Raw genomic sequence first — 26080 nt, forward strand, 5'->3', positions numbered from 1 at the left:
TCAGGATAAACCCCAGTAACCAACCCTGCCCCCGCCATCACATATTCTCAATCCCAACAGAGGCCAGCCCCACAATGACATGCCACACGTGATACACAGCCAACATTACTGTTATAATTACATGTTTCCTTTATTACTTTCCTTTCAACCTCTTTATTTTGCACCTTAAACTTTCTTTGGTTGCTACAAGCCACAAAGTCCTTTATGGTTTGTCTCTGTTGTGTGGAGGGCTGTTTTTAAGAGCTCAAAAATGGGTGTATCAGAGTCAAACAGGCAGCACAGTGGAAAAGTGGTTGGCACTGTTTCCTGACAGCAAGAAGGTTCTGGGTTCAAATCCAACATCTAAGCTGTTTGCATGCTCTCCCCATGTCTGGGTCCTCTCTGGGTTCTCTGGCTCCCACAGTCCAAAGACGAGCAGTTAGTGGGGTTAGGTTGATTGGTGTATGTGCCCATGAGTATGAGTGTACACGGGTGTTTCTCTGTGTTAGTGACAGTCTGACAGAAGGCTGCATCCCTCAGCCTCATGTGGGCTGTGTAGCCCCTTTACAACTGCAGTGAGAGCTCAGACCTGTTTCTGGTGGGTGGTGGACTCCTCCAGGGCTTCCCCTGATTCCCCTTCTGCCACAGAAGACTGTGGCCTCAGAAACTCATATCTGCTTTTTGCAAATGAAGCGAACCTGTTGGCTTCATCAGCAGGGGCGGATCTAGAAGGGTGGCATGGGGTGGCAAGTGCCACCCTAAAATGATCCCTTGCCACCCCAAGTGCCACCCCAGTTTTGCATATGACAGTGTTGTTTATTAAAATAAGTTTAACAGTTTGAGCGTAGTTACAGTCAGCAGTGAATATAAATGCTAGAACTGGATATATTCCATAGTGTCCCCCCCTCCACATTAACAAATGGTTCAGCCCATAGCAGGACGGCTTTCTTCTTGTTTTCAGCAGCAAGCGATGCTTATGATTGTGCCAGAGCACATTTTGAACAACACCATGGGAATTTCTGATTTTACACAGGTGGGTGGATGTTACACTGTGGAAATGAAGGAAGGTGAGTGCTATTTTAAATGGTTGTAGAAAAAAAAACAGCAGGTGTATTGGCTGCATTTTTAGATAAATAGTTGTATCTGTTTACAAAATGTACAATTTATATTTGCATTTCAAGTTATAAACATTTACCCAACACGTCTGTGGTTTTTTTACAGTAAAAAATACTGCTAGGATTTTAGGTTCTTTGTGTGATTTCAGATCAGTAATAGTTACATTAATAGTAATAGTAATACTAATGCAGTATGTCAGTGAAAAAACAACTAAATTCAGTTGAGCTGAAAAGATACCAAACAAAGCAAGAGGAGGAAAAAATAAAATGAAACAATCTGAGGGTGAAATACAAACGTAAACTCAAAGGAGTCACAAATGTCCGGTTGTATTTCAGACCTCAGAGGGTGAATCCAACAAATCATGAAAAATGAGGTTTACATGTTTGTTCATGACAGTGCAGATTTCTGACATTTTGTGTCATTTAAGCTGCAACAATGTGACAGTTTTCTAACAAAAACAGTGAAACTTAAGTTAGACTTGTGTTTGTAAATGAAGCGCCCCATGTTGTGTAGCTTTCTGGAGTTTATACTTATTGGGCTACATATGTATTTAATATACAGGCTGTACAGTACATAACATCAAAACTCACATGTTTCATGTAACTAAAGTGTGTAATCATGTGGGTACAGACAATAATTAAGTTATAGACTATATTTATATGAAAAACGTGCATACTTACTGCATTTGAATCATTTTAACCACATGTAACCACCTGCATATGTGTTTGGGGGAAAAAGGCTTTGATTTTGCCACCCTAAGAAAATTTCTCTAGAGCCGCCCCTGACCATTTCACAGGATTTGCATTTAAAGATGCAACAAGACTAAAATGGTTAGGGTCAGGAGGTCAAAGGTCAGAGCTCCTGTGGGTCTGAGGGCGGCCTCACGCTGGAGAAGGATGAAGGAGTCTGACCTGAGCCAGTGTTTGACATGAACACATCAGCACTGCTGTCAGTGAGCCTAACGACAGCCGTTAGCATCATTTCAGTGTTTCAGTCATAAAAACACTTCCTGTCACTGTGGTGGTTACAGTGACATCATGCAGTTTGTGCTTTGACCTCCAGAGGGCGACAAATCAGCACAGACAGAGAGCTCCATTCAAACTTTGCTGCCATCAGGAATAATTCTTCAAATATAATCATCAGTGTTTGAGCAGTTATGATATCAGGGACAATCTAGACATGTGTGACAATACTGAACATGTCACATGACACACCTCAAACATCATGTGATCCACTCTCAGTCTGCACTTTCATTCATGACTTCAACAGGTTGAAATGAGCTTTGAAGAAACATCAGTGAAATAAATCTTTCATGGATTCATGTGAGCAGCAGATGAACTTTGTACCAACAACATCTTCAATAACAGAGTCTGAATGAAGCTCAGGTGTTGATGCTGCTCCCTGATTGGACGCTTGCTTTCAGCTCTGCTCTCAGTCTTTACTGCACAGGTGAAGGTAGAAAGTGTGACTGGATCTATAGACTGGAAACAGAGAAACATGCTGAACATTTGAAGCTTTGCAGCAGAAATGTTCATGTTACAAATACAGCAGAGCTGATCTGGGATCAGTGTGTTCACACCTGCAGCTACAACAAGGTTTCATGTCTCCACACGTCAGCATGTGAACTTTACTCTGACTCAGTCTGAGCAGTCAGACGGCATATTTTTAAAGTTAACACATCAGCACACACAGAGCTGAGCCCCTCCCACCTGTGCTGAGTTTCAGGTGGAGTCCCGCCTCCTTCCAGGAAGCAGCTCACCTGTGTGTCCGTGTTTAGTGTCCAGGTGTGGAGTGGAGCTTGTTGTTGGTGTGTGAAGAAACTGTAAGTTTGCTTTGTTTCCTCCTTTAACAGTTTGTCTTTAGGAACTTTACTGTTTGTTCAGCTCGTGTTTGATTTCTTCACACAACAAACTGTGTGTGTTTGTATTTCCGGTCTCTCCATTAAAGTCAGTGTGTAATGTTTCCTGGCTAACATCAGCTGTGTGCAGCTTAGTTCAGCACAAATCTGCCGCTCCATAGTTCACGGTAACGGACTCACAGCTGGACCAACGAGGCCGAGTGTGTCCGCCACTCTGAGCTACGTTCGTGTTTGTGTACTTGTAGTTTGTACTTTGAGTTCACTCAGAGCCCACAGAGGACGCAGCGTACGTGATGACGTCACAGCCCTTTACCTCCTTTACTGTCACTGTGATTAATATTTACACACGAGACACCTGCAGAGCTCTGACGCTAAGCTAGCACACAGCATGCTAACGCTAAGCTAACGCTAAGCTAACACTAAGCTAACACTAAGAGTTCTTACAGACTCGAGTTAAAAAGCTGCTTTTAGTTTGTGATCAGAGTCCAGGACTGAGAGCAGCAGCAGAGCTGATGGATGATGAATTACTGGATGGAAGAAGCTTCTCATTAGCAGTGAATCAGTGTGTGTGCAGTTCTCTGCAAACTCAGCAGCAAGAATTAGTGTGAAGCTTTAACTCTGCTGATCCTCTTTGAATCCTGGATCAGCTGAAATGTTTAAAATGTTGTTCACACTGTTGGACTGACTGAAGCTTCCAGTCACAGTGAATCAGTGTGTGTCAGTGAATGCATCGTGTGTGCTTCAGGCTCCATCTAGTGGACTGATAGCAGAGCAGCTGATGGCAGCTTCCTCTGCCTCACACTGCTGTCTGACTGCATCCAGCTGACACTGAGATGAAGCAGGAAAGAAGCAGCTGATATTTGGACAGCACACATGATGAAAGGAGGATTTCAGCTGATGTGCACATGAATGATTTGTGTTTCCTCTGCAGGTAGAAAGTGTGTGTGAGCTGAATTGAGCAGCATGGATCAGTGTGAGGACAGAGAGGAGGGAGTCCCTCCCTCTAAAAGCACTCTGTGTGGGGAACATGAGAGCCAGACCAAAGTGCAGAGGTGAGATGACCATCTCTAACTGTCCATGACTCTTCTCCATGTCACAGCTCAGCACTGACATCACTGCTCCATCATTATTCACAGGAACCAGCCTGGACCTCCACCCAGCTCTGTGTCTTATGAAAGTAACTCAGTCAAAGATGCCATTAAGATATTTGAGCAAAGACAGTCAGCTGAGAAAAGGTAAGCTAATACCAATAATATCAGCTGATATGTGATGAGAATTTTACTGAAGATTTATAACTTTTTCAGGATCCATCAGAGACTCAAACCTGGACCTCGACCCAGCTCTGTGTCCTTACAGAGTGACGGGTCTAAAGGTCTTCCCATTGAATTTAAAGCCCAGCCTGTGTCTGCTGCAGAGAGGTGAGCTGTTAGCAACATGAACTCTTTGATGTCAGTTTATCTGATTTAAATGAACTGTTTGATGTTTCCTGGTCTCTAAACTGCATCTCAAAGGAAGTCACTGAACCTTTATTCCTTATTTCTATCAAACATGTCCAACATTTAAACTCCTGCTGCTCACAGTGGGACCATCAATAGTCCTGCACAGTGTAAATGACCCCTGGGTGGCGCTCTGTTCTTACACTGTGAAACACTACTTTGGAGTTTCCTTCTGCTCATTCTCAAAACACATTTTTCTTCTCTGACAGGATCCATGGGAGACCTGCTGGACCTGAACCTGGACCCAGCTGTGTGTCCTTACAGAGTGACGGGTCTTTAGATCGTCTCATTGATTTTAAAGTCCAGCCTGTGTCTGCTGCAGAGAGGTGAGCTGTTAGCAACATGAACTCTTTGATTAAACTGCTTGATGTTGTTGGATATAAACTACAAACACGTCGTTCCCTCAGTCCCATTTAAACTGTCTTTTAAAACAAGCCTTTGGTTTCTAAACAACTGAAAACCCACTTCAGCAAACAGGAAGTGATCAGAGCGTCCGTCCACTTCCTGTCAGGCCCTGCAAACATTTCATATTGAAGAAAAGTAGTTGACATCTCACATTTTTACTCCACCACATTCAACCATTTTGACATTTTACAGCATGAAACTCTTGTCACATGACTCCTGTTATGTTATAGAGTCATGTGACCACCAGGGAGGGATTTGTATGGATGAAACACATTCAAATCAATCTGATTCATCAATGGAAACATTTTTGGTGTAAATGCAGCAACACTGAAAACGCTGAAGATAAAAACACAACAGATGAAATATGAACAAATCGAGGCTTTGAATACACGTGTGTGTGTTTGAGACACAGAGATAAATGGATTGTGTGTCTGTCCTATTGCTGCGTGAGGATTTTATTGTAGATTTTGTGCGTGTACACTTTTGACCACGAAGGTGTTGAAAGGGCGTAAAACAGTTGGAGGCACCAGAGTGAACACTAGTGCTGTCAGTAGATTAAAACATGACTAATTAATGACACAATCTTCTGTCATTAATCCTGATTAATCACAATTACTTGATCAATAGCTGCAGTTACATTTTTCCAACTTTATATTTAAGCCTGTAACAGACGTTTACACCATATAATGAAGTCAATGCAGAATAAACACAAAGAATGTTAAACGCTTCAATTCAAAGAGACTTTGAATAGTTTTCAGTCTTTAACTCAGCTTCTCTGCTGTAAATACAACTTTGTAACAAACATATATACTAAAAGCTACGTGTGCACTAATATATAATAATATATAATCTATATTACTGCTGTTAATGAAAATGTTTAATCAGACTCATCACAGGGTTACTGTGGATTCATTTGGATTAATCACCATTAAACATCATTTTTAATGTAAACGAATCAAAGTTCATTTCATGAGCAAACAGACTCGAGAGAAAAGGGCAAATTTACACACTTAACATGTTTATTGAACATGTAAACATTGATTAACCTCCTGAATGAGCCGACCCCCCCAGGGACAGTCCTGCATGCTAATGATGGGCTCTGCTCTGTACCTGCAGGATTCTGTCAGCCACAAACTCCTCAGCTGATCCTGAATCTGAGCCCATCTGTCAAACCATCATTTTCTTCACAGGTCTGTGGAGGTGGCACTGATCCTGCAGCAGTCTAACACTCTCTGTCACTCTTCTTCAAGTCTTTGACACGAGGAACCAAAACTATGTTATTAACAACACTAACAGGTCTGCAGTTTGTCCACTTGGCAGTTGTGTCATCAGTGCTTTGCATTGTTGTGATATTTTAAGCTGGAAGTGCTTCGGTGAAAAGAAAATTCCTTCTGTCACGATGTGCAGAATCCTTCATGTTGGTCGGCTGGTCCGTCTTGTTATTTTTTTAATACTCAAACTTTCCATCGAGAGGTCAGTGTGTGTTTGTCATCTTCCATATTGAGCTGATTGGTTCAGCTTCCGTCACTAACAGATGTGCTGCACATCTGCACGTGTGCAAAGGTAACTCTACTCGGACAAACTGCCCGAAGTGCGTTGATAGAAACATTTCAGGGATTTTGAGTCGTTCTGCTCTCCAGATGTGTCGTGTTAAAGGTTTTTATCATGTTAATCATGATAACAGATGAACCCCTAACCCTACATGTTAATTTTGACAGCACTGGTAAATCCTTTTTAATGTTCTTCTGTCAGATCATTGATTAGACTCGACTCCAAATACGAGACTCGGAAAACTCAAATGAAAACTCAAATCAAAGCAATGAGAAAAGGACTTCTTGTGTTAGAATGAAAACATATGGAAGTGGTCAGGTTTCAAACACTCGATGAATCTACTGCACAGTTACATTCAGGGACCTTTGGCCTCCTGAGAGCATTAGTTGATGGTTCATCACAGTTTTCTCAAAGTTTCCTCTGAGCTTCTGCAGCATCATCACTTCCATCACTGATGAAAGAAAGTTCATAGAAAACAGAAAATATATCTTCAGAATCTGAGAGTTTAAAACTTGACAGACTTGATTCAGATGAAGTTATTTGAGCAGAAACTCCTGGATCGTTATCCTGTGTTGATCTAATCCTTCATGGTTCCTCCACAGAGTGGAGCAGCAGAGCTCAGAGGTTCCCAGTGGTCAGTCTGCCCAGCAGCATCAAACACAGCTGGACTCCATATTTATGGTCTGTACATGTACAACAACTACTTTATTATTAATAATAATGCATTTATTTATAGGTCCCTTTCAGAACACCAAGGACTCTGTGGACTAAATGACCAAAAGAAAACAAACTTTGAAATCAGACGGTGCAAATGTGATCACAGGGAAACGTTTTAAACATCGAGGCTTTAAACAGAAACCAAAGTGAAACAGTTTGTAGTCGAGATCAGTGGGAATGAAGCTGAATAACTGTTTCTTCAATAACTTTGAGCTCTTAAAAAAAGAAAAACTAGCTGAAAGTCTGGCTGCTCTTATGAAAAGTACAGAGAAATTATGGGTCGCTCAACACTTGTGCACAATATAAGAGTTTAAATAAATCTAAAGAATAACTCAAAATCCTACAATCATACTGAGAAAATCATCTACAGCTAACTATCCAAGTGGATTTGTTTAAGACAGCTCCATCTGCTGGTGGCCCTCTGCAGGTGCATGAAAGGGGCGTGTTTATAGTGAAAGTAGTAGAGAAAGTAAACCCCACGGGAAGGAGGAGGACTCTCAGCAGCTTCCAGCTCATATTCAGACATTTGACTTCTCACTGAAAGCAGCAAGTTTGAGTGTCTGTACCTTAGTTAGAAGAGATAACATGTCAGTAGTAATTAGAGTTGAGAACCTTGTAATGTAGTTTATTATTTTTATGGACAAGTCCAGTTTTTCTGTAGAGCCTCTCAAGTTGGTGACAGCAGCAGTGGAAGTTCACGTGTAAACCAGAGCAGCAAATCAGGTCCAAATGTGTTGTTCACAGTGAGTGGGATCATCATTGGCTGCTATGTTAACCTCCTGCAGCAGGATGTCTTTGGTCAGAGAATGGATAGATCACTAAGTCATTGTTGAGTTTAGGGAGACAGTAGACAGTTGGAGGAGGTTCAGCCAGTTGACACACAGTAGATAAAATAACTGAAGGCAGGAGCAGACACCTGTATGACTTTCCACCTCTCACATAGATTATTGTCCCTGGGCAGCGCCACAGGGCTGGTAGATGTAAACAAAGCTGGAGGAGAGGATTTATTCATCTGAGAAAAGTCAGAGTTGTGTCTTGATGCTCAATCATCCAGGTACGTAAATCCCAAAAAGCTTGATTCTGTTCATCTGGATGTTTTCAGTGGGAGAAACGTTTCATCATCATCAGGTGACTTCTTCAGTCTCAGCTGACTGCAGGTTTCAATCTCATAAACAGGACATTTGTATGACTGAAACCAGCCCACTGAAGGAACAATGGGCTGGGAGGTCAGTTCATTGATCATTGGTACGCATATTGTCAGGACCATTGATCAATGGTTGTTGATCAATGGTCATGAGTCCAGTTCACAGAGAGCTGGGGAATGGCTGCAATCACAGCATGTAAGATGGTGACAGTTGTACCCTTAGGCCCCTCCTCCATTCAGAGATGGTCTTTCCTTTTCACATAAATGGCCTCCTTGACTCCGCCCTCAAACCAGCGTTCACATTTACTCAGGACCTTCTTGATGTGAAGTTCTTCTGCTTCGCTGGCTGCTGTGTCTGTGGGGATGGTGTTTGTTCTGTGTTGTAGTGTCCTGATGACGCCCAGTTTGTGCCCCAGTGGATGATGAGAGTCAAACCTTAAATACTGATCTGTATGCGTAAACAGAGTGAACCTTTAAGACCAGTTGTCTGTACGATCAACTCAGTCACCTGAAACATCTCCAAGTTTCTGGCTTTGATCATCAACCTGTTGGTAGTTCAGCTCTGAACACCAGTGAAATGTTTCTCCCACTGAAATCGCTGCATTCATATGAACAGCATCAACGTTTTGGGATCATGGAGTTGTGGACAAAGTCTCAGTTAATCAGATAAAGTCAAACCTATAATTGGTAAAGAGGTCGTGGATGATATGCCCCTTGATGGTAAAGAAGTGGATGTTGTGTGGACTAAAGTTCAGAGTGGTGGGTCATTCATAAATATTCTGTTCCAGCTGCTGGAGGACAACATCATCACTTTTGTGAAGAACGAGCTGAAGAAGATCCAGAAGGCTCTGAATCCAAATAAGCCCCAGTGCTTGGAGTTTCAGAGGGAGGATGATGAGCAGAGGAGAAACAGCAGAGAGGCATTTGTGAAGATCACAGTGGACTTCCTGAGGAGAATGAAGCAGGAGGAGCTGGCTGACCGTCTGCAGAGCAGTAAGAGGATTTATCTAAAGATTTAAGCTGCTGGATAAATGAGACACTTGTGACACCAGTGTGTTCAGTCATTTCTCAGTGGGTCAGAAATTGTCATCAGCATTTTGTAAAATATGATTGTTAAAGTTGTATTTTTATTATTATTATTCAGAACTTCCAGCTGCTGTTTGTCACCGTAACCTTAAATCCACCCTGAAGAAGAAGTTCCAGTGTGTGTTTGAGGGCATCGCTAAAGCAGGAAACCCAACCCTCCTGAATCAGATCTACACAGAGCTCTACATCACAGAGGGAGGGACTGCAGAGGTCAATGAGGAACATGAGGTCAGACAGATTGAAACAGCATCCAGGAAACCAGACAGACCAGAAACAACCATCAGACAAGAAGACATCTTTAAAGCCTCACCTGGAAGAGATGAACCAATCAGAACAGTGCTGACAAAGGGAGTGGCTGGCATTGGGAAAACAGTCTTAACACAGAAATACAGCCTGGACTGGGCTGAAGACAAAGCCAACCAGGACATCCAGTTCATATTTCCATTCACTTTCAGAGAGCTGAATGTGCTGAAAGAGGAAAAGTTCAGCTTGGTGGGACTTGTTCATCACTTCTTTACTGAAACCAAAGAAGCAGGAATCTGCAGCTTTGAAGACTTCCAGGTTGTGTTCATCTTTGATGGTCTGGATGAGTGTCGACTTCCTCTGGACTTCCACAAAACTACAATCCTAACTGACCCTAGAAAGTCCACCTCAGTGGATGTGCTGCTGATAAACCTCATCAGGGGGGAACTGCTTCCCTCTGCTCGCCTCTGGATAACCACACGACCTGCAGCAGCCAATCAGATCCCTCCTGACTGTGTTGACATGGTGACAGAGGTCAGAGGGTTCACTGACCCACAGAAGGAGAAGTACTTCAGGAAGAGATTCAGAGATGAGGAGCAGGCCAGCAGGATCATCTCCCACATCAAGACATCACGAAGCCTCCACATCATGTGCCACATCCCAGTCTTCTGCTGGATCACTGCTACAGTTCTGGAGGATGTGCTGGAAACCAGAGAGGGAGGACAGCTGCCCAACACCCTGACTGAGATGTACATCCACTTCCTGGTGGTTCAGGCCAAAGTGAAGAAGGTCAAGTTTGATGGAGGAGCTGAGACAGATCCACACTGGAGTCCAGAGAGCAGGAAGATGATGGAGTCTCTGGGAAAACTGGCTTTTGATCAGCTGCAGAAAGGAAACCTGATCTTCTATGAATCAGACCTGACAGAGTGTGGCATCGATATCAGAGCAGCCTCAGTGTACTCAGGAGTGTTCACACAGATCTTTAAAGAGGAGAGAGGACTGTACCAGGACAAGGTGTTCTGCTTCATCCATCTGAGTGTTCAGGAGTTGCTGGCTGCTCTTCATGTCCATCTGACCTTCAGCAACTCTGGACTCAATCTGCTGGAACAACAACAAACAACCTCCCAGAAGTCTGAAACAGGAGAATCTGCAGAGAAACACTTCTACCAGAGTGCTGTGAACAAGGCCTTACAGAGTCCAAATGGACACCTGGACTTGTTCCTCCGCTTCCTCCTGGGTCTTTCACTGCAGACCAATCAGACTCTCCTACGAGGTCTGCTGACACAGACAGGAAGTAGCTCACAGACCAATCAGGAAACAGTCCAGTACATCAAGGAGAAGCTCAGTGAGAATCTGTCTGCAGAGAAAAGCATCAATCTGATCCACTGTCTGAATGAACTGAATGATCGTTCTCTAGTGGAGGAGATCCAACAGTCCCTGAGATCAGGACGTCTCTCCACAGATAAACTGTCTCCTGCTCAGTGGTCAGCTCTGGTCTTCATCTTACTGTCATCAGAAGAAGATCTGGATGTGTTTGACCTGAAGAAATACTCTGCTTCAGAGGAGGCTCTTCTGAGGCTGCTGCCAGTGGTCAAAGCCTCCAACAAAGCTCTGTGAGTACATATGTACTCATGTCTTTACTTTTAACATCCAACTGTGTCAGTAATTTATTTCACCAGGTTTTCTGTCTTTGTATGAATTTGTAAAGTTTTGGGATTTCTCCAATACAACTGTGACCTCTTTGATGCCTCCAGAACTCGAGACGCTGGATTCACCATAAACTCTGATCATCACTGCTGCTGTTATGTTATCAGTCTTTGTTTAAACACTTAGGCTGCATGTGCCTGATGTTGTGATACTTTATATTCACATGCATGCTCCTAGATACATTTCTACTGCAGGTCTATTTTAGTCACAAATGTTGGTGAAACACTTGCGTTTACATGCATGGTGGGTCCTGCATTAAAGAAAGCATTTGAATTACTCAGTGAATCCTGGCAGCCAGAGAAACATCCTTAGTTCCACTTTAAACTAAACTCTGCTTCGGTCTTCCACAGTGTGTTTGTTGTTTCTTTGTTGTTGTTGGCCTGCTCTCTCCTCTCACTCCAATCTGGTTGCAGCAGATGTTTGTCCCTCCCTGAACCTGCAGACTTGGGTGCAGCACCTCAGTTCATCTTCAGTCTGAAACCAGCTGTTGTAGCTATATCCCCTCAAGCACACCTTCCCTGGTCATCTCTGCTGTGGTTGCTATAAAATTTAATCTTGATTAAAAAAACAAAGAACAAAAAACCTCAAGTCAGACTTGATGCCATTTGTTGGCAGCATGGTGCCTGTTTGTCTTTGATGATAAACTGCAGCACAGTCTAAAGCAAACCTTCTGACTTTATTGACTTTATGCATGTATATATTCTTCCTGTTCACCTTGGACACACAACAGCTCTCTGTTTGTTGTGATTGGATCTAGAACAGCCAACATATCCTAATCTAGATGATTTCTAAGGTGGTATCTGGGAGGAAAAGTTAAAATCAGCTTGGATGGCCTGTACTGTATGATGGCCTTCGTTGCACCACATTGATAGCCATGCAGGGTGGTTCACTCCTTGGGCAAGAAGACCGAGGAGTGAACCACCCTTGGTCAAAGCTTGGCCATTCAAGCTCACTGTTTTCCCCTTGTTGGTTGATGATAGTATTTTTTTTTTTACCTGACTTATAGTCATCATTGTCTTCAAATTAACTCACACACTGCTGACTGCTGTAGCTTACCTGGCTGAGCAGGTGACCCATGCACTGAAGGTTAGAGTCGTGACTCCAGGGCCTGGTTTGAGTCTGCCCAAGACCATTTCCTGTGTGTTATTCTCCTCACTTCTCCCTCCCTTCCTGTCTTCTTTGTCCTATACAGTGAAAACAAAAGGCCTCAAGTTGTGAAAACTCTTCCCCTTCATCATCTTCCATCTCTCTCATCTAAAATCTCCAGTATTCTCTGAGTAGAGAATCTTTTCACAATCTTGAATGATAAGGATCCAAGTGGGTAAAGTTATTTATTTGTTGTGTTCCTATTTGCAGCTGGGATAGATTAAGAAAAACTATCGGCTGCCCAAATTACATCCAGTTTAGAAGACAAACATTGAGTGAAGTGTTTGTTTCATCATCCTTCACAACTCATCAACCAGGTGTCACAAACTGCAGCAGGACAGTACAAAGCATGTCATACTGGATGGCTGCAACAACCAGAGTTTTACCTACCTTTGGTATTTCGTGACAGCATGAGCGTAATATTTACTGAACAGAGTAGTCTTCTGTAATCTTTTCAGATTCAGATTCAGAACACTGTATTTATTTTCAAGGGGCAATTAGGATGCTGACCTTGCCAACCGTACATACAATACACAAGCATCACATTGGGGAGACAGGTCAGGCTAGGTAGCTGGCCGGTCAGCCGCTAGAGCAGCGACCCGGAACCGAACAGCAGAAAATGCACAACATCAGGAAAGATGAGGAGAAAAAAGAACTCCTCACAGACTGAGCTCCAACAGGGAGATCAGTTTGAGAACAGACAAAAAAAATGACCTTAGCGCAGAACACATGAAAACTCTTAATGCGCCATAGAAACACATGACAAGCAGCAGGGATGGGTAAAAGGTGAGAGACAGCCGGTGTAGACAGCGCACCCGGGCCTGCAGCTTTAGCGCTGGTCCCCTCGACCCACCGTCTGCACCAGGAGGGGATAAGCATGCTTAGGATGGGAAGGAACAGTCTAAACACCGTCTGTTATCAGGGTGAGATTTGTTATGTTCAGCTCCAGCCTTGAGACCACAGCTGGCGCCGGTATGTTAGTCGCATGAGATGATGGTGGCTTTCTTTGGTGCGAACAACTGCATGTCAATTTCACAGCTGATCTAACAGTCCGTCACTCGTCTCTCAATCTCCCGTTGGAGAGCCACGAGCTTCTCCGAGAGGTTATCAGTTTTGTGCTCAAAGAGCAAAGTCTGAGAACTCACGACCACCATGAGCTTCTTCAAGATCAAGATTCAGCCTTGTGGGGTTTTGAACAGCTGATTCTGCTTTCTTTAATCTTCTTCTTTTTTTTTTTTTTGTGTCCCGTTTGGATCCATAGCCATCAGAATTGTTGTCTTGAGGCCAAGAAAGATGCCAAGTGGATTTATTTTACCAAGTGGATCATCATGGCCTTGCCATATTGGTCCATTTGATTGACCTTTATTATAATTATGAATTTATTTTATTTTCAGTTGCTACAAACGGGACAGACATGACTGTGGGATAGGACAGGGGGAAAGAACGAAAGAAAGAGAGGGAGAGAAAGAAAGAAAACCAAAGGGGAGAAGAGACGGTGAGAAGGGGGGAAGAGAGAAAAAAACAAACAAACAAAAAAAAACCAACTCCTGGGTCACCTGTATGGAGAAAAAAAAAACAGAGGAGACAGCAAACAACAAAGAGCAACATAATAATAATTTAAAAAAGCACCATCACAATAAACTAGCTAGCAGTAGTTATCAATAGTTACTAAATAATAAACGATATTGTGCAGCACGCAAGATAGACAGCGCACAGTGTGCTTTGAGGCAGCAGCCAAGAAAGCTGTAGTCCGCGGGTATGGAGGAGATCAAAACTCCAGACATCCAGAGGCCCCCAGAACACAAGAGACCAAGGAAGACCCACAGAGGGGCAGCCGCGCCACTGTCCCAGTAAGAGCTGAGGAGAGTCCCAGATGAGGGCTCATTCAGCAGCCGCGGAGCAGAAGCCAGGGGGAGTTGCAGTGACGCGCCCGTGAGCTCCGCCGGCAGCCAGCTGCGCCTGAGTGACCGAGCCCCAGGCCGAGAGGCCGGGGGCACCCCACCTCCGAAGTGGCCCGAGCGAGCCCCAATAAGCGGCCGCCAAGGAGTGAGCCGGTGTGTACCCGGACGCCCACCCCCAGATACAAAGAACCACCAACGCACCGACACCTGAGGGAGTCCGCCACCGGCAGGGGAAGTGGTGGCTTTCTTTAATCTTCAATAAGCCAGCTCAGATCAGCAAGAACCCTTTGCTGCTGGGAATGTCCGTGCTGCTAGCTGGAAAGAAGCAATTATCTCTGCCATCCCAAAAGAAAACAAGGATAAATTAGAATGTGCGTCATATAGACCAATATCTGTTCTTAATACAGATTACAAGCTGTTTACATCTATCATGGCTCGACGATTAGAAAAGTTCTTACCTAATCTAATTCATAATGATCAAACAGGTTTTATTCGAGAGCGCCAAATACAAGATAATGTACGACGGACATTACAAATTATTAATCATATTCAAAAGAATAAAATAGAAGCAATGGTAATCAGTATCGATGCAGAAAAAGCATTCGATTCAGTTAATTGGAACTTTCTTTACCGAGTCTTGCATACATTTGGCTTTCACGAAAATATAATTAAGACAATACAGGCACTTTATGATAACCCTATGGCAAGGATTAAAATTAATGGCTACCTATCAAATAGTATTAAGCTGCAAAGAGGAACAAGGCAGGGCTGTGCGTGCTCACCATTATTATTTGCGTTATATTTGGAACCATTGGCTCAATATATAAGACAAAATAAAGACGTAGAAGGTATTAATATCCATGAAAAGGAGCATAAATTAGCCTGCTATGCAGATGATATTTTAATATTTTTGGGTCAACCATCAAACTCTTTACCTAAATTAATGCAATCATTTGAATACTTTGGTCGACTATCTGGATATAGGGTTAATATGAGTAAAACACAACTGCTTAAGTACAACTATATTCCATCAGAAGAAATTAAAAATAAGTATCAATTAGCATGGCAAACAGAGTACTTTAAATATCTAGGAGTCATAATACCTAAGGGTCTTACAGAACTATTAGAACGAAATTATTTACCAATACAGAAAAAAATTAAGGAACATATAGCGAGATGGAATCTAATTCCATATTTAAGTTTATATTCGAGAATAGACTCAATTAAAATTAATATTCTTCCTAAATTATTATATTTATTTCAAACATTACCAATAGAAATTAACCAGAAACAGTTTAATGAATGGGATAAAATTTTGTCAAGATACATATGACAAGGAAAAATTAGATTTAAAACCCTACAACTTAACAAAGGAAAAGGGGGTGGGGCTTACCTTCTCTTAGGGAATATTATTGGGCAGCACAATTAAGGCCTATGATATGCTGATGTAATCCTTCATATGACGCTCAATGGAAAGTTATTGAGGAGAGTCTGACCTCCATCCCCATATAAGCTATTATAGCAGACAGAAGCTTGCAAAAGTTAATAAAAACTATTGAAAATCCATGGATCAAGTTGACTTTTAAAATTTGGGAAACAGTAATAAAAGAATATAAACTAGAAGAGGATATAGCAGTTCTTAAGTGGTGTGCATATGACACACATTTTGCTCCAAATAAATTGGACACCAGATTCAAAGATTGGACATATAAAGGATTAACAGCTTTATGTATGGTAATGGAGGAAGGCAGACTAATTAGTTTTGATAAAATGAAAGACAAATATTCATTAGAAACACAGGATTTTTATAGATGTCTACAGATGAGGCATTTTGTCAATAAAACAATAAAAGCTAAGGCTGAATTAAGTAAACAGCTGCTAGACGTATTTAAAAGGGCAGTTCAAATAAAAATAGAGGTATTATATACACTTGTTTAATATTTTACTGGCAGCAGGCAAAAAAGCCATCACAAAAAAATGGCTTTCTTCAGAGAGCCCAGCTATGAACACGTGGATGAACATCACACTGGACATTTACAGAATGGAGAAAATGACAGCAGATGTGAACTACAAGAGGGACCTGTTTGTATCACGATGGAAGAAATGGATGGACTACATTAGAAAACGCAGGCCAGTTTTTGCTTTTGCATTAGATTTTGACTTTGTTAACTACTAGAAGACTAGAGGAAAAATTAGTTACATTAATGGAAACAAAAACACTCCCTATATTTATTTATTTATTTTTCTTTCCTTTTTCTTTTTCCTTATGTATTTTTTATTTATGTTGTTTGTTGTTTCCTGTTTTGCTTCTTTTTCTTCTCTTCTTCTTCTTTCATTCTTATTGTATGGATATTTTAGTTGTTTAAATATAGAAAAAAAGAAAAAAATATATGTACTGAAAGATAGCTGAAGTTGATGGTATTGTATAGTGATTCTAAAATGTTAATAAAAAAAAAAAGAAGCTGGAATCCAATGAGTCCAAGTCTTCTGCTGATTCAGCATCACATTCATCTTTGCTCCTTGTTCTGCATCCCCACCATGGACTTCATTCCTTTCCAAGCCAGCCTTGAGTGTCCTTTATTCAGCTCATCCTCTGCTTTACTTTTACACCTGATTTTAGCTGCTTTTCTTCTCTCCCTCATAACAAGACAGCTTCTTCTGCCTGAGAACATGTTGGAGTGATTTACTAATCCAGGGATGATTTTTGGGGAAAATAGTTCCTGTTTTCAAAGTAATCCCCATTTTTCCCAGAATGAAATGTAAGTAGAAATAAATGATCTAAGTGAGAACATGAGCCTTTAAAAGGCTCTTCTGAGGCTGCTGCCAGTGGTCAAAGCCTCCAACAAAGCTCTGTAAGTAAATATGTGATCATAGCTTTAGCTTTTAAATGTTTTTTCTAGTTAACATAAATCAGGTGGAACAACTCAAATAAAATATCAAAAATATTAAGTGGTCATCGGTACTCAGTTTGTTCAATACTGAATACAATGGAGCACAAATTGTCCGCATTTCTGAAATATTTCTGGGTGTAACTGTCACCAAAGTGCAATTTAGACCTGGCCTGTGGTTGTTATCTAAGTGATAATCATCAATTCTACTAAAACAAATACAAAATAAAGAAATTTGACACATTTTGTTGATATCAAAAGCACACTGAACAATTCAGTGTTGTTTTACTGCTGTTCTCTCTTCACTTCTTCTCCTCTGATTCTCTCCACATGTTGCTCTGCATCAGTGCTCAGTTTCCTGACAAAACAAGATGAAATATTGCTAAATATAATAGTATCTCATTACGCTTCAACATAAGTGTTTTATTTTTGTAATTGTTTATCTGTTATTTTTCAGACTGAGTCACTGTGACCTGTCAGAGAGAAGCTGTGAAGCTCTGGCCTCAGGTCTCAGCTCTCAGACCTCTAATCTGAGACAGCTGGACCTGAGTAACAGTAACCTGAAGGATTCAGGCGTGAAGCTTCTGTCTGAAGGACTGAAGAGTCCACGCTGTACACTGGAAACTCTCAGGTGAGATCAAGCATTTTTCTTTCATCAACTGACAGAATTAGCAGATTAATAATAAGGCAGTCCTCTAATAAGAGGAGAAGTGGAGGTGTTTTGAAGGGCAACATACTCTTATGTTAACAAGACGGGAAGTAGTTCCTGGGAACTGCTTCCTTTGTTATTGACTAAGTAGAAACATGATGGTGAAACAGTGATGAGTTTGCAGAGGTGGATCCACAGCACACAACACAACAATGCTGTTGCGAGCTGAAAGCAGACTTCTCACAGATTCTGAGGCTGCAGGTTTCATCACTGTCCAACCAAAATTCACTGAACCAGCAGTAAATGAACGTCCAAAACTACACTTCATGTTTAAAAAACAGATGATCAGGGGGATTTGTGTTTACATCTTTTTTGTGTGATCTGTTCACCTGCTGTTTCAGCTGTTTGGTGGTTGTTGAGATGGTTTTGTGAACTTTTAGCTGAGATTCTGACGTTTCTGTAGATACCACACATGTCTAATTACTTTGTACAGCATGAATGGCCATAACGAGGTTTTTAACAGTAAGAAAAGTTGTAAAACTTCAGAAAATATAGTTAAAAGTCCAAAACCTTCTACGTCTGGTGGCTTGTGGTAAGGAGCAGATCAAACGAGTAAAGAATTACGTTATAATTATAAATGGCTTCAACAGCACATTCAGGTCTGTGAGACTCATTCAGACACTGAGCCGTGGCTCTGTGCTACATGCACATATTTCTGCATCTCTGCCATTCAGACACACTTTATATATAGTTTATTTTATGTAGGATTCAACACTGAACTGTACATTTAGTCTTTTTAAAGGCAGCAAGTTGTATTCAGTGTTTTCATAAAAGCCTTATTTCTATCCATTTACTGCTATTAGGAAGAACACGTGAGGTTTAAGACCTGGACCAGTTTGAAACCTTTTGTCCTCCACAATGGAAAATGGGTGGAAATAAAAATGGGTCTCACTTTAGCCAGCTCCTAATTTTATCAGTTCTACTCTCAGCGTCTCCTGTATATCTCCTGTATAAATGTTGCACTCAGCTTTGTGGTCTCCAATATCACTGAAATGCAGCCAGATGCTGCTCATTTTGCCTTTTCACTCTTTCCTGACACGCTTGCATTTCAGTACAGCTCCCATTTCTCTGTGTACTGGTCTCTACCACTACCCTTGCTGTCTATGGGACATGTCCTCTTTCACATAATGGTATGATCCCAGTCTGTCTCTTAAAGTGTTTGGCCACATGGTTTGCTCATCAGAATAAAACCTCAGCCGTGCTCACATTGATTATCAGCAAGCCTGAAAATTCATCAATATTTGACATATGAAATTATCTCAAGGGCTGGATTTGGCCCACGGGCCATATGTTTGACACCCCTGGTTTACACAGTTTGGTATTCAATGTACAAGTGAGCTAGCTCTCAGCTAACTAGCAGACAAGCTAACTGCTGGGACTGCGTCTTTCTAACAAGAGCGTCAGACACTCAGACTGGTTTCCTTTGTGGATGATGATGTGTTCTCACACTGATCCTTCATGCTGATGCTGCCATCCACCCACTGCTCCTGGATTCCTCATCATCATCTCCATCAGCCCTCACAATACTCCACCTTCATCAGCTTCATGTTCAGCAGCCTGGATGGACAGTAATTCTTTCCATGGGTTATGGTGGGACATTGAGAGCTGAAGTCAAACAGCAGTGAGAATGAAAGACTGATTCATTTCTATTTAGTCTTGTGCTGTGCAGCTTTGTTCAGAGCATTAAGGCCCAGCAAAGATTACTGAGGTCATAGAGTCCTGATGAAACCTGTGTGCTTATAGAAACTGAGACCAGATGAACCAGAATAGAAGGACATTAAAATGAAGTGTCAGCTACACAAAGGCAAAGCTATTCAGTTGTTGCTGTGAGTTATTTAAATGGAGGATGGAGTCAGACTTTAAGCTGCTGGACTCAGTCACTATATCCTGTTGTCCTCATAGAACCTGGACACACAGACTCACCTGTGACACAGTGACACACAGTGTGGGCTACACACACATTAGAAAGTGGATCAGTCACACTTGTGCAATCATTTGTTGTGCTGGGAAACCATGAACACTTTGAATCACATTAATGGCTTTGTTACAGCAACATTCAATCATGAGTTCAAAAGTAGTGCATTGTGTACTTATTTTAATAGTACTGCAGTATGAGAAGTGCAACATTCAGTGTGCAGAAACAGATCAGGTGCTTTCTAACAGCAGTGTTCCCTTTAACACAGCAGCAGTTCAAATATTTCTGTCAGTCTGAGCTGAAACATGAATCTAATCAAATATCAAATCAAAGTTCTTTGCCTCTGCCAGGACGTTAACATTTGATCTAGTTTTTTACAAAGTTCCCTCAGCGTCCAGAGCCACCAACATACCTTTGATCAACAGCAAGTGAACATTTATAAATGTGTGTTTCCAGAACAGGAAGCAGCAGAACTATTGTTCTGTTATCAGGCAGCAGCACAAACGCTCATCAGCTCATTTACTGTGCAGGACTTTGAGTGTGTGAAGTGTGTGTTTGTGCTGGATTTCCTTTGGAGAATCTCAGTCAGAAACCAGACAAAGAAAAACTCTTTCAACAGTCCAGGTTGAGTTGACAACATGAACTGCATTTATCTTCCTCTGACTGACATGTTCTTCCTCCTCTGCACCGAGCCAGCTGCTAAGACTCACAAGCTCATTGACATTTTCTGATGATAAAGAAACTCTCTTCTTCTGCACAATATGAGCAGCAACAGAGAAGAAGCTTTCACAGGTACAGATGTTGCAGCTGTGGCCAAGTACATGTGCTGCATGTTGGAGCAGCACTCTGATGGACAGGCCTCTGTACTGATGGTGGGCTCTGCTCTGTATCCACCACACTGTTCTCAGCTGAGTCTTCCTCCTGTTCACACTCTGATGAAGCACCAACAGGGCCAACTTCTTCTCTGGTGGCTCGGATCTTGTTGCTTCCACAGGTTTCCCTCCAACAACCCTCTGTTCCTGCAGTGAGTTCAGTAAGATCTGGGTAAACACTTGAGCTCCTTGAATCTGGCTCCAGCAGCAGTTTTCACATATACAATGTTGGCATTTTGCTTGCGTGTCTCCAGGTCTGTTCTGAATGTAGACTTGAATTTGACCACGTAGGCGGGGTCATCATCTGAGCTCTCCATCACCTGAGAGAGATGACAAAACACAGAATCACAGAGCATGAAACCAACGTTTCTCCTCCCAGAAGTTCAGTCACAGACCTGCAACAGAAACAAGAAGATTCAAATGACGCAGAGCTTTCATTTACTTATATCCACAAACATGTCCTCTACATATTCATGCTGTATTTACACACACATACAGAGGCTGTTTGTCTCTCACACACCGACAGGACACTGAGAAATACATCATTTTAAATATACCTGCAGGCTTCCAGCTGTGCACTTTGTCCCTGTCAGCTGTGATCGCCATGGTAACCTTGGTGTTGTGCGCGATGCAGACGTCTGGCAGCAGCATCATATTTGATGCACTATCTGTACTGAGTGTGCTGACTTTATTTCAAATGTCCCACTGCTGTGCAACATGAATCGCATGTTCTGCACGTTTCTGTAACTCCCAGGTAACCATGGTTACACAGCCACGCCCAGTAGTCTCCAGAGAGACCAACAGCTGGTTCATGTTGTAACGCCGTGGCTTTCGTAGTCTCTCCTTTTTCTACACCTCATGTGTTCTTCTTGTGATGCTGCGTCTTGAGGCTCATACATGCCGTCATTTGTTGATCCTAAGAACGTTCCTCAGACCGACTTCTTCAACAACAGATAACTTTAGTTGTATCAACACTGCCTCCTGGAACAGTTTAAAATGAACATGTCAAAGATCTGTACCTGTCTCCATGTTTCTGTCCCCGCCCCTTTCTCTCTGTCCTGGGTCATGTGAGCGCTGCAGTAGTATTAGGCCCACCCTCAATGCTCCCATTGGCTGAGACGCATAATGACGCCCATTTCAAGCCAGCACTGATCAACATCCCTCCTGTGACCCATGGCTGTTATATTCAGAGCCAGTGAGCACTTTCACAATAATCATGATTTTAAAAACTGTGATTAAAATAATTGCTGACGTTAATCAGTTAATGAGTTAACGAGATTATAACAGGTTAAGTTGCCCTAATAATTAGACTTTGGTGACAAACTGATGTGATCTCCATGTTTCCTTTGTTGGACTGTGGGCGAGTGTCAGAACTGAATGTACTGAGTAACATGTAGAGTTTAAACATGTGTCAGTTCCAGTTTTAGAGCTCTAAAGTGCAGCTATCATGTTAGGAATATGTTAGGAATAGACAGGAACACTGAGCACACTGAGGTCAAATCTTTATTTTACCACTCGCTGCATTCTTGATGTTCATGAATTCAGCAGCTTCATGATTGTCTGCAGCATTAATCTCATATTTCCATTAAAAGTGTTGAATTTGACTGTTTGATGTTCTTTATGATCTCTGGCACCAGTTCATCTGTAGGCTGAGCTCAGTCCATCCATTTAGTGAAATGATGTTTAAAGGTCTCCTTGTTCTGTGAGCGTGCACAGATCCTGAAGCAGAAAGCCTGGGTTACAGAGAAATGATCATCACTGTGATGATGCTCATCATCTCTGACTGGGATTTGAGGTTTTGTCAAAGCAGCAAAGAAAGCCTGGCTATGTTGGACTGGGTGTGGCAGCAGCTCCCAGTTTGAGTTCAGGAGACAGACGGCCTCTCTACTTTGAAGATCAGCTTCAAACTTTCCTTTTTGATAAAGCTTATAGTTAAAGCTGGATCAGGTGACCCTGAACCATCCCTTAGTTATGCTGCTATAGGCTGAGGCTGTTGGTGGACTTCCCATGATGCTCTGCTTTCTTCTCCCCTCTTTTCACTCCTGATGCTTTTATATGTCACTACTGCATGTCCTTAACTTTTGACTCTCTGTTTAGTTCTTGTCTCTCTGAGCTCATCTCTTCTCTTTCCCCTCACCCTGCAACCAGTCATGGTAGATGCTCCTCCTGGAGCCTGTTTTCACTGGGAGGATCTTTGTGTCAAAGGGAGTTCTTCTTCCCACCATCACCAAGTGCTGCTCACAGTGGAGGCGGTTACCTTACACTGTTAAACAGCTTCAGATGACTGTTGTTGTCTGTTGGGTATTGTCACTTATAAATAAAGTTACAGTGGATGGATGTAAATGGATAGATGTTATTGTGACAAAGAGAAAACAACTGTTGACAGATAGATTGTTGTTTTGTGTGTCTGCAGTCTGTCAGGCTGTCTGATCACAGAGGAAGGCTGTACTTCTCTGGCCTCAGCTCTGAGCTCCAACCCCTCCCATCTGAGAGAGCTGGACCTGAGCTACAATCATCCAGGTCCCTCAGGAATTAAGCTGCTGTCGGCTGGACTGAAGGATCCAGGCTGGAGACTGGACACTCTCAGGTATGGAGAGAAAATCTGATAGAGGAGGAAGAGCTGGAAACATTTCCTGTGTCCTTCACTCACTTCCTGTTTGTTTCCTGCAGATGAGACATGAACAATCACACATGCAGGAATATTTTCAGGGACAGACACACTAGTCTAGCTGGATAGTTCATGGATATTTATTTAGGGGTCCCCAAGGAGTCTGTTTGCAGGAACATTTAGGTCACAGGTGTACCTGATATAGATACCAGTGTACCTAATAAAGTGTCAGCTAACATTTGAACATTTGAAGCTTAAATAATGACAAACTGTACATTCACAGCTGAATTCACAATAAATTTGTTCTCAAGTGCACATTTTTCTGTTATTGTTCTCAAACAACAGAATGAGAATGAAATATTGATTCTAACAGGGCCCATAAACAGCATTAGCTTAGTAGCATTAGCTTATCAGAGTTTCCATCATGGTCACACAAATCCTTAGCAGAGAAAAGTGGCCTACTTAGCAATAGCTGCTCAAGTTGTATAAAGAAAGGGAAAACAGTATTAGCATTAGCTGCTAATGGCAGCTTACTTAGCATAAACTCTTCACATCTTTATAATGCAAGGGAAAGGAGTCACTCATGGAAGCCTATTTAGCATTAACGTCTCACATCATTATAACACAAGGGAAAAGGGTATTAGCGTTAGCTGCTAATGCTTTTTCATCTAAAATTAGCATTAGCCACTAATGGCAGCCTACTTAGCATTAACTCCTCACTAATATAATGCTAATTCACGTCAAATTAGCATTAGCTGCTAGCATCAGCCTACCTAGCACTAGTTGTTCACATTGTTAAAAGGGAAGAGAAAACGATATTAGCATTAGCTACTAATAATTATTCACCCCTAATTAGAATTAGCCGCTAATGGCAGTATACTTAGCATTAACTCCTCACATTGTTATAATGTAAGAGAAAAGAATTAGCATTATCTAATAATGTTGACCTTGGCCCACTGGAAAAGTTAAGAACTAAAGATTTAGGAGTGTTTCTCGATAGCTCTTTCTCATTTGAGAAACAAATGAATTCTGTTATTAAAACCAGCTGTAAGGTTTATATTGTTGATTGATGCTTAGAAATATTTACTCATATATGCTTAGAGTTGTATAATCGATTGCATGATGATAGAGGTTTGATCCTGAGTAGTCTGTAAAGACTCTGTGTGCCTTCCAGAGTGCTCTGGCATGCACACACCACTTGGGGCCATGAGAGAGGTCGTACCCTCTCTTACTGATTTATGGTGTAGGACAGGGGTCTCAAACTCAATTTAGCTGGGGGCCGCTGCAGGCAGAGTCTGGGTGAGGCTGGGCCGCATTAGGTTTTCCACAAGAAAGGCATGGTTAAAAAATTCCAATCTTCTCAAATCTCTTTATTTTTATTTTTTAACACAAAATATGAAAAATAAATAAACAAATTAAGAATTAATAAGAAAATAAATCAATCTGTAATACATAAATAAAATAATAAGATATTTTTAGTCAGTGAACTTGTGTGTATCTTTCAGTCTTCTATATCTGCTGTATTTAGATTGAAATGTCTGTATTAACAGTTCTATAACCTTCTTCTGAACATGAATGGAACACTGTAGAAAATGAACTGTTCTTCTGAACATGGCTTCTCTTGCCTACTCCTTGCTGCTAGAGACCTGGCAGCGTTTCCTCTCGCATAGCCGAGCCAGATTTGGCCTGAGGGAGGAAGCAGTTGCGACCCTCAGTATGTCTTGAAGATGATCATCCGTAAGTCTGGACCTGTACTTGGACTTATTGAAGTTCAAAGTGGAGAAGAGCTTTTGGCACAAGTATGTGCTACCAAAAAGGCACATGGTCCGCTTGAACATTCGGGAAAGCCGAGGGAAACTAGGGCTCAAGTCTCTCAAAAATTGTCCAAGCTTGTCTGCTTTTCCACTCACCTCCCTGAACTTTGATTTGAGTTCAGAGTTGCACTGCAGCTCAATGAGCTCCATTTGAAGCACAGAAGGGGCATCTTGCACATCAAAGGAGAAGGGGTCCGCAAAAATGTGAAAGGTGGCTCTGTGTGTCTTGAAGTCAGCAAATCTGTGATCAAATTCCTCCTGTAGCCTCAAAATGACATCAACATACTCGTCAGCACTGAATGGTGTGCCTGCATCCACGAGTGCCTTGCATGCTGGGAAATGGCAAAGGTTTGTCTGAGAGAGCTGAGCTTTCCAGAGCGCCAGTTTTGTGGAGAATGCTCTCACGTTGTCATAGGCAGCACTGACAAGTTGCCCCTGGCCTTGTAACGTCTTGTTCAGTACATTAAGCTCATGTGTCATATCAACAAGAAAAGCTGAGTCCATGAGCCATTTGGGATCAGTTAGCACAGGAACACTAACTCCATCCTTCTCCATGAAGGCTTCACTTCTGCTCTCAACTCAAAAAGTCTCTTTAATACATTTCCCCTGCTGAGCCAACGTACCTCAGTGAAGTCGAGCACATCCCCATATTCTGACTCCATTTCCTCAAAAAATTATTCTCTTTGGTTGCTTTCTTGGAGAAATCTTGCTGCCTCAGTAGATCTGTTTTAAGACTGGCAACCCGGTTCGCTCTCTCGTCTCCCTGGTATTTTGCATCCAGCTCAGCATGTCTAGTTGTGTAATGACGTTTCAAATTGTATTCCTTGTGCAGCGCAACTTTCTCTGTGCAAATAAGACAGGTCGGGGTGCCCCTGTGCTCAACAAAGAAATATTGCATTTCCCACTTTTCCTGAAATTGTCGGTG

General features: G+C 42.0%; 1 protein-coding gene across 1 annotated transcript in view; it reads left to right on the forward strand.

Annotated features, from left to right (window-relative positions):
- Window positions 1–2881: 2881 nt before the first annotated feature.
- The window catches only part of LOC146576990 (protein NLRC3-like), a 460027-nt gene continuing 436828 nt past the window's right edge, over window positions 2882–26080 (forward strand). The window contains exons 1-5 of the mRNA XM_085268119.1: window positions 2882–2917; window positions 3885–4005; window positions 4270–4371; window positions 4659–4775; window positions 7008–7086. Of these exons, the coding sequence (XP_085124245.1) occupies window positions 3917–4005; window positions 4270–4371; window positions 4659–4775; window positions 7008–7086 (387 nt within the window). The 5' untranslated portion in view covers window positions 2882–2917; window positions 3885–3916. The remainder of the gene's footprint in view (window positions 2918–3884; window positions 4006–4269; window positions 4372–4658; window positions 4776–7007; window positions 7087–26080) is intronic.

The sequence above is a fragment of the Mchenga conophoros genome, linkage group LG3, assembly GCF_057382185.1.
Source record: "Mchenga conophoros isolate Kocher_MC1m ecotype Shallow Benthic linkage group LG3, M_conophoros_male_GT1.1, whole genome shotgun sequence".
NCBI lineage: Eukaryota > Metazoa > Chordata > Actinopteri > Cichliformes > Cichlidae > Mchenga > Mchenga conophoros.